At 41.6% G+C, this 15,312-nt stretch overlaps 1 protein-coding gene across 6 annotated transcripts in view; it reads left to right on the top strand.

The window, feature by feature from the left end:
• The window catches only part of SH3D19 (SH3 domain containing 19), a 217,774-nt gene that overhangs the window by 152,849 nt on the left and 49,613 nt on the right, over positions 1–15,312 (top strand). For all 6 annotated transcript variants that reach the window (XM_060178964.1, XM_060178965.1, XM_060178966.1 and 3 more), the window contains 2 exons: positions 9,779–9,886; positions 14,912–15,018. In XM_060178964.1, coding sequence (XP_060034947.1) covers positions 9,779–9,886; positions 14,912–15,018 — 215 coding nt within the window. The remainder of the gene's footprint in view (positions 1–9,778; positions 9,887–14,911; positions 15,019–15,312) is intronic.

A 15,312-nucleotide genomic window follows, 5' to 3' on the forward strand; every position in this document is an offset into this window, starting at 1 on the left:
GGCCTTAAGGTTTTTCATTATATGGATGACGTGTTACTATGGGGAGAATTAGATACAGATCTCTCCGCCCTACGTGATTTTCTAATCCCTGCCTTAAAGAGAAGTGGACTTAATGTAGCTCCTGAGAAGATACAGCTAATCCCTCCAATATCTTTCTTAGGCTCAGAGATTTCCCTAACGCAGATTCGTCCTTTAAAACCTTGTGTTACTTTTCCTTCTAATCTCACTCTTGCTTCTTTACAAAGTTTTCTTGGAAATTTGAATTGGCTTAGGCAGTATCTTTATCTGCCTACGAGCTGCCTGCAACCACTGTTCGATCTGTTAAAAGGAAACAAACAGCCCTCCTCAAAGCGTATGTTAACCCCCGAAGCATCCTTGGCTCTGGAAAAAGTTAACCAGGCTCTCCAGGACATGCACCTCGTTTGATTCTCCCCCTCCTCTCCAGTAAATCTTCTAATCTTTAACTCCACCCCCACGGTAGTGGGGGCATTGTGGCAGAAACATGGCGTTCTCGAATGGCTTCATACGCCAGTAGGTGGAGCTCCAAGACTCCTTACCGAGATTGATGCCTTAGCATTTATGGTTCGCCAAGGAAGAAACAAATCGGTTCAGGTCTTAGGAAGGGAACCAGATTCAATCATTCTTCCCTTTTCTCTCACTGATACAGAATGGCTCATACGCCACCATTCTCGTTTTGCCATAAGTTTAATGGGTTTTCCAGGACAATTAGATAATCATTTTCCCTCTAATAATTTGATAGCTTCTTTACCTCTGTTGCCTCTACTAGTACCTAAACTTTTCTCTCGAGATCCCATCCCCTCTGCTCCTACAGTGTTCACTGATGGTGGAAAAAAGGGAGCTGCTGCCCTTATATATTATCCAGACCAGCAATACCCCAAACCTCTCTTTACTGAACTTCCTGATAATTCCCCTCAGTACAAAGAACTTTATGCTGTTTTCCTTGCATTAAAAGCTGTACCAGAATCCTTCAACCTTTTTTCTGACAGTGTGTATACTGTTAACTTACTTCCATGGCTTGCTCGATCTTATGTAAGAACTGATGACAACCCACTTTCTCCTCTTTTAATTCAAATTGCCTCTATGCTCTGTTCTCGAACCCATCCACTGTATGTTCAGCACCTACGTTCCCACAGCCCTCTTCCTGGTCCCCTGTCCGAAGGGAATGCTGCAGCTGACCGCCTTGCCTCCACAGGAATTCTCCTAGCCTCTGTCTCTAATCCTGCTGACTTTCATTTCCTAACCCATGTTAATCTTAAAGGTCTTCGAGCTCGATTTCCTGATATTCCTCTGCCACAGTTAAAACGTATTCTTGCTACATGTTCCTCCTGTGCAGGTCTAATCAAAACACCTGCTATTCAGACTCTAGGGGTTAATCCTCGAGGTTTAAAAGCCAACGCTCTTTGGCAAATTGATGTTACCCACATACCTAACTTTGGCAAACAAAAATATGTGTTCGTCTCAATTGATACCTTCTCTAAGTTTATGTGGGCTACAGCTCAGACTGGAGAAAACTCAAAAAAGCTTATAAGCCATATGCTCTCCTGTTTTGCTGTAATGGGCTTACCTCTTCAACTTAAAACGGATAATGGACCTGCTTTTACCAGCAAACAATTTAAAGATTTTTGTTCCCTCTGGAACATTACTCATACTACAGGCATTCCGTATAATCCACAGGGACAAGGCATTGTTGAGAGGGCCCATCAAACTTTTAAGGCTCAATTAAATAAAGAAAAAGGGGAAATGTACCCCCCTAATATCCAGCTGGCAAAAGCCTTAACTACATTAAATCTCTTTAATATTTACAAAAACTCCGACCAACCTCCTATAATTCTTCATTGGCAAACACCACCCACCCTCCCAGCTATTAAAGTCAAATGGAAAGACCCACTTGATAAAATTTGGAAAGGACCTGACCCCCTGTTGACTATGGGGAGGGGTTTCGCATGTATTTTTCCACAAAATTACTCCAAGCCTGTTTGGGTTCCTGCCCGCCATGTTCGGCAATACCCACATGATGGCGCTGATATCCCTGAAGAACAAGAAACACTGCAAGAAGACTGGCAGCAAGAGAACTGGCTACAGGATGCACCCCAGGATCCATAATACAGCATGGCAGAATAAAAAAAAAAAAAAAAAAAAATCTGATTCACAGAACTCTTCCCCCCCCCGAATGAATGTCTTATGCTATGACTGGCCAGTTGTGTTTTGTGAGTGAGTGAGTGAGTGAGTGAAAAAAAAAAAAAAAAAAAATTGAGTGACCAAAATTTTTGTATGACCCATTGTGCTCAGAGTACTCTGAAAGTTAACTGACTTTATATCAAACGGCTGGACGCAGCCATGGTTTCTGGAGACATCCAGAAACAGTCCAAAAATTGTTCATTCCCCCTTTTGATTTCTTTTTTAAGTCTTGATACCAATATGAAATGTTTAGTCTTAAACTGTGTGAGTAAAGATGGTTCAACTATGACAGTAGTTCTAAATTCACATTTGAAATGATATATCTTATTTACAAGTTTTTCTCCTGTGTGTTATAAACTATATGTTTAATATGCGTGTTTCAAGTTTGGTAAACATTAACTTAACAGTTAAATTGTAACTTCAAAGTTACATTTTTACGAGAAGAGGTAAAATCAATTCATTTAAGTAACTGAGTGTTTAAGGTAAAACTCTAAATATTCAATGTGACAATTCATCATCTAAGTTAAAATACAGATTCTCTATACAGGACATTTTTGGAGGGCCCCCAAAAATGTCCTGTAAGCTATCTTGTGGAAATTAATCCACAACAAATTTGGCATCAATCTGATATTGTAAATGTACCAAAAAAAAAAAATTGTCACTAAAATGTGTTAACTCTAGTAACCTGAGTTTGCTTAAAAACCCAATGTAAAAATAGTCAAGAATCAATATATGTAACTTAAACTCGGTATGAAAACTTTGCTATATAAAGACTGCTACATGAGGTCACGTAAGATGACCTTTACACAAAATTATAAAGATACCTAAACCAGTTATAATCATTGAGTTATCAATTGTAGTAAACTTCTAATTTGTTACAAAGTTTTTTCATAAGTAATTGACTACAGCTATGACAAGCCTTCACATAAAGAAGCATCTGCTCATATAGAATCCCCAGAAATCCATCTTGGACCCCTGACCTCTGACATCACCCACAATTACAGCCATCCCCAGAAACCCATGATGTGACCTGACACGATCTAGAGAACCTGATTCACAGACTCCGAAGGACAAGACTTTCCTACTGCCTTTCTCTCAACCATCGGTGTCTGCTCTTCCTGCTTCTGTTTCGCCCATCATGTTTTGGCGGTTCCAGGTCACTCTCTACAGAGAAGAAAAGTTCCGGTGGCCATCCTCCTCCATCAAGATAGACATGTGGCATTTATTTCCTGGCCGTTGACATTGGACTGATGCTTCTATAGAACTTGCTGGACACTCCTTTTATACTGCTGGACTTCTTGAAGAATGACTGTAGCAGTTCATAGAACTTACCGCCAGCTGACTCGGGATTTTGCAATGCCAGATCACCCCTCTAGCCCCTCGGCTTATCAGGCCCCCACTCCTCCACCCATCAGGCTCACTCTGTCTCTTGCTACTCTTACTTATCCCTCCCTGTCTTGTGCTAGTTATTTTTGAAGACACTTACACACTATCATTCTGCTTTCTTCCCAACAGGTTTCCGTTCACCCCTACACTGCTATTCCCCTGACAGAGATGAAGCCTTTTACAGACATTGACCCAGTTATATATGGCCATTAAGTAAGAGGAAGATGTTGGGGAATTGTGAGGATATGGTTGAGCTTGGAAGGGCTTGAGCCTGAGGGGTGTGTCAATCCTGTTAGTCTCTCTCTCCACGGAGAGGTTGAGCAAGGAGGGACAGTAGAACCCCAAAAAAGGTGTGCCTCTTATCAGTCTCCCTGCCTCACAAAGTGCCCCACACTCCTGATACTATGGCAAAAAGTTAAAAAGAAAGGGGGAGATGTTGGGTAGTTGCCATCTCCCCCTGACTTCTTCTTATCCATATGCCTATATAGGGATTTACTGATCCAAAGGTTTGGTCTATTTACATAAATCACTTTTACATAAAGCACTCCAGGGCATTGGTGGTTCAGTTATAGGATTCTCGCCTGTTCCGCCCCCTCCTTGTCACACTCTGATTTTCACCTGTCACTTTTCTCTCCACCCTCTCTATGTCACATCCTGTTTCCACCCTACTTGGAGAGTATAAAAACAGCTGCTCTTCTGATTAAAGACACTTGGAAATTGCTTTCCGGCTCCGAGAGTTCCAGAGTGTATCTCCTGCGGAAGTTGGTGCAGCACGAGTTCCTGATCCCTCTCCCACACAGCAGCCTAGATCAGCTCCAGTTGAGTTCTCTCCAACCCAGAGAGCAGTAGCTCGGGAAGAAGTACCCTCAGGCTATCCCGGCACAGACCTTTTAACTTTTTCTTATGAATTTATTTATTGTTTTTTAATTCACAAAGTACCATACTTCCTGTAAGAAATCAAGTAAAAGGGGAGTCAGGCAGTAGCACAGTGGGTTAATAAGCACATGTGGTGCGAAGTGCAAGGACGGGTGTAAGGATCCCGGTTTGAGCCCCAGCTCCCCACCTGCAGGGGAGTTGCTTCACAAGCAGTGAAGCAGGTGTCTATCTTTCTCTCCCCCTCTCTGTCTTCCCCTCCTCTCTCCATTTCTCTCTGTCCTATCCAACAACGACATCAATAAAAATAACTACAACAATAAAACAACAAGGGCAACAAAAGGGAATAAATAAATAAATAAATATTAAATAAATAAAATGCCAACATTTTTTAAAAAATCAAGTAAAAGAAGAAAATAACTGGGGCTGGGCGGTAGTGCAGCGGGTTAAGTGCATATGGCACAAAGCGCGAGGACCGGAGTAAGGATCCCAGTTCAAGCCCCTGGCTCCGCACTTGCAGAGGGGTTGCGTCACAAGCAGTGAAGTAGGTGTGTAGGTGTCTTTCTCTCCCCCTATCTTCCCCTCCTCTCTCCATTTCTTTCTTTGCTATCCAGCAACAATACTAATGGCAACAGTAAACACAGCAAAATGGGAAAAATGGCCTCCAGGAGCAGTGGATTCATAGTGCAGGCACCAGCCACAGAAATAACCCTGGAGGCAAAAAAAAAAAAAAGAAGAAGAAGAAGAAGAAAATATTAATCCCTCCCTAGCTAATCCAGATCTCCAAGGTAATATGAACAAAGTTTTATGTAACCTTTTGTGGGTATGTGCTTGCCACCTAAAACTTACAAACATATACATGCACTACCTACCAGTGACTAGAATTCCCAAACAGGAGGCACCACCATACTTTGTTTATTCCCCACTTACATTTCTTTTTAATATTTTATTTTAATGAGACATATACAGAGGGAAAGGGAGAGAAAGTGACTGATCAAGCAAGACCAGAGTACTGCTCAGTTCTGGCTTATGGTGGTGCTGGGGGTTGAATCTCAGAACCTCAGTTCCACTTCATTTCTGCAGGGAGAAAACTGCCCATTTTGTGAAGTTATAATAAGTAAACTTCCCTCTGTGCCACCAGAGACACACACATCATCAAAATGAAAAACAGGCCTCTGGCTCCACCCTCTAGTTGAAGTGATCTGTTTGTCCTCCCCACTAATCTGCACGCCTCGTCTGGATCCCAGCCTGGGACAGCATGCAGACAGAGAGGCAGATGCCGAGCTCACTGACTCAGTGAGCACAGCTGGGACAGGTCGTTAAACAGCCCTACTCCTGCCAAACAGCCCGCAGAGCTGCCACACAGGCTTCCAGCCTTGCTGTGCTGAGGAAAAATCAGTTTCTTTCCAGAGATATGTATAGTAGGATAAATGACACGTGATCTGAATGCCACTTACTAAAGAACTAATGGTATTTGCAAGAAAGACCAGAGAGAAAGTGTGGGTAGCTAAGATACTTTGAATACTTTATATAGAGGTTGTATCTAGCCACATCAATTTAAATCCTTCGGTTTTAAAAACAAATAATTGAACCTGGTCAGAGCTGGTAGAACATATACCTTGCACATGTGAGCCCCTGGGTTCAATCACTGCTCTGGTCTTTTGAAAAAAGCAGAGGAACGGGGGTCAGGCGGTTGCGCATTGGGTTAAGTGCATGTGGGGCAAAGTGCAGGGACCTGCGTAAGGGCTCGGTTGTCTCCCCACCTGCAGGGGAGTCGCTTCACAGGCGGTGAGGCAGGTCTGCAGGTGTCTGTCTTTATCTCCCCCTCTCTGTCTTCCTCTCCTCTCTCCATTTCTCTCTCCTATCCAACAACGAACAACATCAACAATGGCAATAATAATAACCACAACGAGGCTACAACAACAAAGGCAACAAAAGGGGGAAAAATGGCCTCTAGGAGCCGTGGATTCATGGTGCAGGCACCGAGCCCAGCAATAACCCTGGAGGGAAAAAAAAAAAAAAAAAAAGCAGAGGAGCAGGAGTAGATAGAATAATGGTTATGCAAAGAGACTCTCATACCTGAGGCTCTGAAGTCCAGGTTCAATCCCTTGCACCACCATAAACCAGAGCTGTTCAGTGCTCAAGATAAACAAACAAACTGGACCCTTTGATGTGATGGGTGAAATCTGCCTGTTAAGTGCAGGATTGAGGTCAGGCTTTCTGAGATAAGCCCTACAACAAGAAGCACATTTAGCTTCCCCTATGCCCAGCCCTTCAGGAGCACTGATGGTCTCTTTTCTTCCTTTCAGTGCCCTCTTGTTGCCCCCCACTCACCCAGCCCTGGAATGGAAGAGGAATGCGGGTGGGATACTTACTGGCCCAGACTTAATTGACCCTGCTCAAGATTTCCTACCACCTCTGTAGTCACCCCAAAGTTAGGGATTAAAATCCTATACTAACAGATCATAGGTACCTAAGCAGCTATTAAACTAGAAATGCCGCTCAGAAATAGCATAGGCAGTCATTAATCTTGATCCTTTTCTGGAGCCTTTGGTCTTTTCACCTTGGAAAAGTCCTGAGAGTCCTGAGAGAATGGGGTGTGGCCCACAAGACTGGGGAAGGGAGGTGGTCAAGTCCTTGAACAAGCAAGTCTCTGCAGAAGCCGGCTGGCAGGGAGAGAAAGGCCTGGCAGCTCCTCAGTAGTCAGGGGGTTGCAGCAAGAGCCAAGAAGCCAGAGCAGAGACTGAGGGAAGACAGCTGAACAGAAAGGAAAGGTGCACAGAGTGAAACGTGACTTGTACTTCTGAATAAAATGTATCTCAAGGTTATGTTGGGTCTTCAGATTCTTTTATTTTGCCTAGCCTGAACTGATGAACCTCTCAGGGCATTCAGATTTGAGTGTTATTTGCAGTAATGGGCAAGTGCACCTGCCCCTCTTCATCCTTTGGCACTGCTGTTTCTGAAAGTTGGGAGGATGATTATAATAAATAAGATTCAGCTGTTGGAAAGTTTCCTTAAGTGCGCCCTCCTCTGCTCACCTGCCTCCTGCTGTAACCTGCCTCCCTCCTGCACACACTCATCCCCTCTTTCCCTTCTCAGTAGTACTTTTCACCTTCTCATATTCCATGAGTCACTTGTCTGTTATAACTATTGTTTATTGTTTCCATCTCCCTGATGGGGGCCAAGTGCCATGAAAGCATTAGTTCTGTATTTTGTTCACTGACATTCTGAGCACCTAGAATCGTGTCTGATGTGGAACAGATACTCAATTAATATTGAGTGGATGAAGGTGGCAGCAAATTATAAAGGAATGAATATAAATTGTCTTGGTTTTATTTTTCAAAATATCTGCATGAGGCCCAGCAAAACAACTCACACATGGACAGTGCATTGCTTTGCCATGTGTGCAGCCCAGGGTTGAACCCTGTCCCCATCACACTGGAGGAAACTTTGGGGCTATAGCTCCTTTCCCTCTCTTGATCTCTCTGCCTCTCTGTCTCTGTCAGGAAAAAGTCAACTCAGAGCAGTGAAGCCCCAGATATATCAAACAAATTTTGTAAAATACATATAATAAAATATGTAACAGACATACCAAATTTTAGATAATAATCATTAGTGGAGGGATAAAATTACATATTTTCTCATATACTTACATTTTATTATTTTCTGTCTTTTAGATGTTTTTATTTATTATTGGATAAAGAGAGAAATTGAGAGGGGATAGGGAGATAGAGAGGGAAAGAGACAGAGAGAGACACCTGCAGCCCTGCTTCACCACTTGTGAAGCTTTCCTCTAGCAGGTGGGGACCAGGGGCTTGAACCTAGGTCCTTGTACACTGTAATGTGTGCGCTTAACCAGGTGCACCACCACCTGGCCCCTTTTTTAGATTTTTTTTTTTAAAGTTTTGTTTGTTTGCTTTTTGTCTCCAGGATTATCACTGGGGCTCAGTGCCTGTACTATGAGCCTACTGCTCCTGGAAGCCATTTTTTCCATTTTGTTGTTGTTGTTACTGTTGCAAACAGCCTGAACATGAGTGCGTTGTTTTACAGGGAGTGGAGTATATTCTTTTTTTTTCTTTTAATATTTATTTATTCCCTTTTGTTACCCTTTATTGTTGTAGTTATTGTTGTTATTGATGTCACTGTTGTTGGATAGGAGAGAGGAGAGGAAGACAGAGAGGGTGAGAGAAAGTTTAACACCTGCAGACCTGCTTCACCGCTTGTGAAGCGACTCCCCTGCAGGTGGGGAGCCGGGGGCTTGAACCAAGATCCTTACTCGGGTCCTTGCACTTTGCACCACGTGCGCTTAATCGGCTGCGATTCCGCCCACTCCGGAATTGGAGTATATTCTACAGGAAGGTCCATGGAACAGGTGCACAATTACAGCACATGCTCACTCGGCCACTTTTTGAATAAAGGCAGAGCTGGCCTCATGAGATCTTCTGTGCTGTGTAGAGCATCCACTGTGCAGCATTTCATTTCTACTAATCTATTTATTTTTAGACTGTTTCGTCTCTTACATTTTTTAATTTATTTTCCCAAACTACTGAAAAGAGCATTTACTTCAAAGAAAAGAAGAAGAAGAAAAAGAAGAAGCATTGTTTCTTTCAATTTAAAACATGTGGTGGTGATTGTACTTCCATTTAATATTTCTCTAAGCAAATCCTGTGCTTTTTAAAATGAATCTGTTAAGATGGAGAAATGCTGAGTCATGCATCATTCTCCTCAAATTAAATATATGAAGGATGATATCTTGCTTTATTTTCAAGATACAAGGTTTTCATTTTGATGTTACTGAAGTGTAGTTTTACTAAAGTGCCAAAACTGAGGTTTCTGGGCACCTGAATCCTGTGCCAAGCATGATACTAGGCCTGACGAAGGTTCCTTGGGGAACCCTGTGGGTATATTTTCCATATAAGCACAGGGGTGTGGGGAGAAGAGTCCTCCACCTTACTGGGGAATCTGAGAGATTTCACAATAGTGGGAAGATTGGCTCCTTGTTTCAATTGCCCCTCATTTTCAGGCAGACACTTACGCAATGATTGCACTCCCATGAGAGATAACTTGTGCATAATTCACGATTGTCCTGGATCTCTCTCATTAGAAAGGAAGAAAAGCCGTATGAATTATTTACAGAGCACCAAGTTATTTCCTTTCATGAGCTCCGACTTTGTTTTTGTCTCTGCAAACTGAGATTTTGTTTATCTATGAATAGTTTTCCCTTGGGGCATGAAAAATATAACTCTTTAATTATGAATGAAGGTTTTTGTTTGAGTCCATGTTAACTAAAACATGCAAAATAAACTGTGTTTTTCATTAGATCCCTTTCAGCTCCCCACAAAAACAGAACCAACAAAAGAAAGAGCCTTTCAACCAGCGCCCACCAGGAAGCCCACTGTGATTCGAATCCCAGCCAAACCAGGAAAATGTAAGCACTTCTCTGCATTCTTTTTTCTTCTCAGAGAGCCTGGGAAAAATATGTGCTAGTTTAGCAGTGTCTACTTTTTTAAATTTGTGTGTATTTGGATGCTTATTTTATTATTCATTGTTAAGGACATTTAAAAGCAAGTTTTTCCCCCCCACAATTCTTTAGACAACTAGTACAGTAGATTTGGATTTTATTTTCATTTAACACTGTCTTTGGCAAATGGAATAGAAAGAAATGGAAGCACAGAGCAGTTGTATCTGTGTTAGCACCACTGGGAAAGACAGAATAGAAAAATAATCAAAACATATAATAAGAAAGGCATAGCAGGTCATACATGGTACACAGCAAATCACAAATGGCATGCACATAGTGTGTCAGGACTATCTCATTCCAATCAGCAAAGCCTAAGTAGAGTCATGTATACAGTGTCTGAAGAGCAGTAACCAAATGTTATAAACATATTATTCAAGTTAATGTAACACTACATGTTGATATACTTCCTCATTTGGTTTTTTAGGGGTATGATAAGTTTTATATGAACTTGGTGCTGGCAAAATAGCTCACTTGGATAACGCGCTGCTTTGCCACATGCGAACCCAGCCCCCCACTTCATAGAGGATCTTTGGTGCTGTTGAATCAATCTCTCTCTCTGCCTCCATGTCTCTAAAAATGCAATTTATATGAACTTAGCAAGTCCTTCAAAAAGAAATGTGATACTTTTTGTAAAAGAGAAGAGAGCTAGAACTATTTGTTTTAGACCTCAGAGGTTGTTTAAAAATCTGTAGAAATTTACTGTCAAATGTAAAATATTAATCCTCCAATAAAGAACTTTTAAAAAACAAAATAAAATAAAAATCTGTGGAAATGTGTGCATGAGGACTGGAAAGATAGTTCACCAAGTAAAGTGCATACCTTTCCATGCACATATTCCATGTTTGAGTCCTGGCACCACATGGGAGTGCCATGGTACCAAGAGAAATACTGCTGCTGTGATGGCTCTCCCTCTCTTTGTCTCTCCATCTGAATGAAAGTCTACTGTGGAGTAAGGAAATTGAGCATGGATAAGACACATGTGGTGGTTCCAGAGCATTTCATGGCATTGGCTGTCAGAGGGCTCACTCAGCTTTCTCTATGAACCTCTGCTCTTGTTTCACTTCCTTCAGTGCCTTTGCACAGTCCAGATGCACTGTTGCCTTTCTCTAGTAAGAGTTTCTGCTCACTCTGTTCCTCCTCCATAAAGTAAGTATCCCAGTCCTTTCCCTAGAGCATCTCAGGTTTGTTCTGCAGGAAGACACTGGAGTTCCAGAATAATCACTTTAGTTAAGAGCTTTGGTTTTTTGTTTGGTTGGTTGGTTTTTTGTTTGTTTTTTAATTTTTATTTATAAAAAGGAAACTCTGACAAAAACCATAGGATAAAAGGGGTACAACTCCACACAATTCCCACCACCAGAACTCCATATCCCATCCCCTCCCCTGATAGCTTTCCTGTTCTTTATCCCTCTGGGAGTATGGACCCAAGGTCACTATGGGATGCAGAAAGTGGAAGGTCTGGCTTCTGTAATTGCTTCCCTGCTGAACATAGGCATTGACAGGTTGATCCATACTCCCAGCCTGTCTCTCTCTTTCTCTAGTGGGGTGGGGCTCTGGGGAAGTGGAGCTCCAGGACACATTGGTGGTGTCATCTGCCCAGGGAAGTCCAGGTGGCATCATGGTAGCATCTGGAACCTGGTGGCTGAAAAAGAGTTAAGATATAAAGTAGAACAAATTGTTGATTAATCATGAGCCTAAAGGCTGGAATAGCCATGTCATGGCTACAAAAAGGACTAGAAAGCTGGATCAGGGAAGAGAGTAGCTCCCAAATATGAGAAAGGTGTATAAATGTTGTTGACGAAAAGCTTTGGTTTCTTTATAAATGCCGTCCCAAAGGACCACATTTATTTAAGTCTTTTGGTAGTTAGAGTTTTTGTTGTTGTTGTTTTAAGAATTACAGATTTTTTGACATATGGGGGAGAGGGAGAACCAGAGCATCACTCTGGTATATGCTGTGCTGGAAAGCAAACTCGAGATTTCATGCTTGAGAGCCAGTGCCTGCCTACTGCAACACTTCCCAGGCCACAGTTTGGGTTTTTTGTTTTTTTTTCAAGATTTAGTTTATGAGGAAGAACCAGAACTCCAGTCAGGCATATTCAGTGCCAGGGGTCTAAAGCTGGGGCCTTACCCATGCATGTCCTACTCTCTGCCACTGAGCCACTTCACTGACCTGAGTGGCTTTTGTTATTAACCAATAACTCTAACCAACTAGCAGGAAGATTGAAATGATGGACAAGAGAAACTGCTCACTGATGAAGCACAGCCTTACATGTACAAAGTATTGGAATTGATTCCTGGCATCACATAAAAATAGTTGACAAAAATAAATAGGAGGGGCCAGATGGTGGCACACCTGGTTGAGCACACATGTTACGATGTGAAAGGACCGAGGTTTGAGCCCCTGGTCCCCACTTGCAGAGGGAAAGCTTCACAAGTGGTGAAGAGTGCCACAGGTGTCTCTCTGTCTCTGTCCCTCTCTGTCACCCCCTTCCTCTCAAGTTCTGACTGTCTCTATCCAACAAATAAAGATTTAAAAAAAAAATTTAAGTAAATAAATAGGATACGAGCCTGGGCAATAGTGCTTCTAGTCGGCCTTGGTTGCTAGCTCATTTTTTAAAAAAATTAACTGAATAACAATGAAGAATGAAGAGGGGAAAAAGGTCAAAAGTACCAAGTTTTGATGGGCTTTCACTTCTTCATACAGTAATGTTAGATTAAAGAACTGGTGGTATGTTTCTTTTGACAGTGTTGTATAGCCCTTCAAGTCAATAGACATGAGCCAAAGGGAAAAGGCACATCAGACAGTCTGGTGGAACCCAACGTAAATTTCTATGGGTACTTTCCCAGTAGGTCAAACACCATGAGCTAAACTTTCCCAGCAACTACTTTCACAACTTGTGTGAAATGTTTAGGAAATCAGTGCCCAGAGTTCTTACAAGGAGCTGGTCACATTGGTACCTCTGGGAACTTTGGTAGCAAAATTCCAGATTCCTAGAAGGAAAATAGTTACTTAGCATCAATCATATTATTTTGTTTTGTGAGTATGAGGGATGATGAGAACCTTTTCCTGAAGTTTGAGTTTTCAAATATTAGCAAGGACCAACCTGGTAAAATACACCTGCCTGAGGAAAAGCAGCCTCAAAACCACTATCTTTACTTTTCAGGAACACATATAAACTGAATTACTAGACTTGAAATCTTGAAAAGGATATGCTGAGGAAACACTTATTAATTAGCCTGACAAAGCTCCAGGAACTAAGAAAGGTTAATCCTATGCTGCTATGTGTGAAAGAAATTAAGTGCCAGTTTCCAGAGAGTCATTTCATTAAAAATTCTCTGGAATGTTATTGTAGCTATTGAGCAATGCATATATGCTATGGATGGGGGCGCAGGAAAGAAACTTTTGGCATGTGAAGAATTTAGAATAGAAGAGGGAACAAAGGAGTGGCTTTTTGTGCAAAACTTCTTGCTTTTTTTTTTTTAATTTGTCATCTCTTTCCCCTTGGACCTGTTTCTTCTAACTAGGATGTCTGTTTCCCAGATGTCTACATGCCTTTCTCCTTCATTGTCTTTCAGGTCCTTTTGTTCAGTGCCACTTTTCTCACTGAGATCTCTGCCATCATTATCTGCAATTGGAAATCCCCCCTACACACACACACACACACACACACACACACACACACACACACACACACACTTCCCTTTCTGCTGCTCAGACATCACTACTCTGTTTTCATATTAACTCTGGTCAGTGCCCTTCAATAGGCAGCACAGCAAATACTGTTTTCTAAATGGTATATTGTTTCCTTATAAGAATAAGGAAGCAACAACACAGAGTAAGTAAGTCTTCAAGATGGTGACTGAGTTGGAATTGTCTTAATTCTCAGAACTGCTCTCCTCACTAAGAACATCTGCCTATCTCTAAATCATCGCTTTCCTATTAGCTGCCTTGGATGTTTTTCTCCTTCAAAGTGTGTTTCCTGTCTGTGAATAAAACAGGAATCTGACAAATCATACTCTTGTTACAGGTTTTTCACATGAAATGGGAAACGGTGTTTGCTTTTTTTCTTTTTGGAAGAATAATAATCCCCCTCTTTTAAATGCCTAACCTAGTGTGTCTGTACGTTGCAGTCATCCTCTCTCCAAGTGTGTTTGCACAGATTTTAATTAACTGTCACTAGTTAATTATGTGATCTTCATTTCCTTTAAAAAAAAATAAGTTCAGATGTACTATCACTGTGTTAAGAATGCATTTTGGATGTAAAGATGTTGTTAATTAAATTGAGAGCAATTGGCCCATTAATCTGGAGCTAATGAATTAGAAAATGCATTTATTTATTTGTATTAGTGCCAGCACTATGAATCCACTGCTCCTGGTGGCCATTTTTTCACTTTATTACTATTAGATAGGACAGGGAGACATTTGAGAGACGAGAGGAAGAGAGAAAGCTAGACACCTGCCGACTGCTTCGACACTTGTGAAGCATCCCCTCTGCAAGTGGGGAGGCGGGAGCTGGAACCAGATCCTTGTGCAAATCCTTGTGCATAATACTATGTGTACTTAATCTGGTGTGCCACCTCTTGGCCCCTGCCCAGTCTCTGCTAGTTCTTTTTAATTTGTTTAGTTACTCATTCTTTGTGTGGCTCTTTTTGGTAGTTAGTTTCCTGGGGGACAAAGCTGCTATCATTTTATCATTTGGAACTTTAAAAACCAGAAATTATTGGTGAATTACTGCTGTTTTTCATGATCCACGTGGTGGTGCGGTGGATAAGGCATTGACCTCTCAATCATGAGGTCCTAAATTCCATCCCAACAGCTCATGCACCAGAGCACATGTACTGGTTCTTTCTCTCTCTCCTCTTTTCTCATTAATAAATAAATGAAATCTTTAAAAATAAACCAGTTATTTAAGAGAATCACTGCTATTTTTCCAGGTTTACATGAGGAAAGCCCACCTCCCCTCCCTACTGAAAAGCCTATTGGAAACACTTCCAGTGCAGTGGGCGGAAAGCTCAGTAATACTGACAGAGCTAGAAACCTGGTAAGTGCTCATATCTGTGTAAACTATCTTACTACTAGTCAGATAAAAATGTCTGCATTACAAACTGATTTCTTTTTTTTTAAAAGATTTTATTTATTTATTAATGAGAAAGATAGAAGGAGAGAGAAAAAAACAGACATCTCTCTGGTACATGTGCTGCCGGGGACTGAACTCAGGACCTCAGGCTTGAGAGTCCGATGCTTTATCCACTGCACCACCTCCCAGACCACTGCAAACTGATTTCTTAGTCCCTTGTGATGTTCATTATTTTTTTAAATCCCTCTTTGTTGTTTA

This window comes from Erinaceus europaeus, chromosome 19 (assembly GCF_950295315.1).
Source record: "Erinaceus europaeus chromosome 19, mEriEur2.1, whole genome shotgun sequence".
Lineage (NCBI taxonomy): Eukaryota > Metazoa > Chordata > Mammalia > Eulipotyphla > Erinaceidae > Erinaceus > Erinaceus europaeus.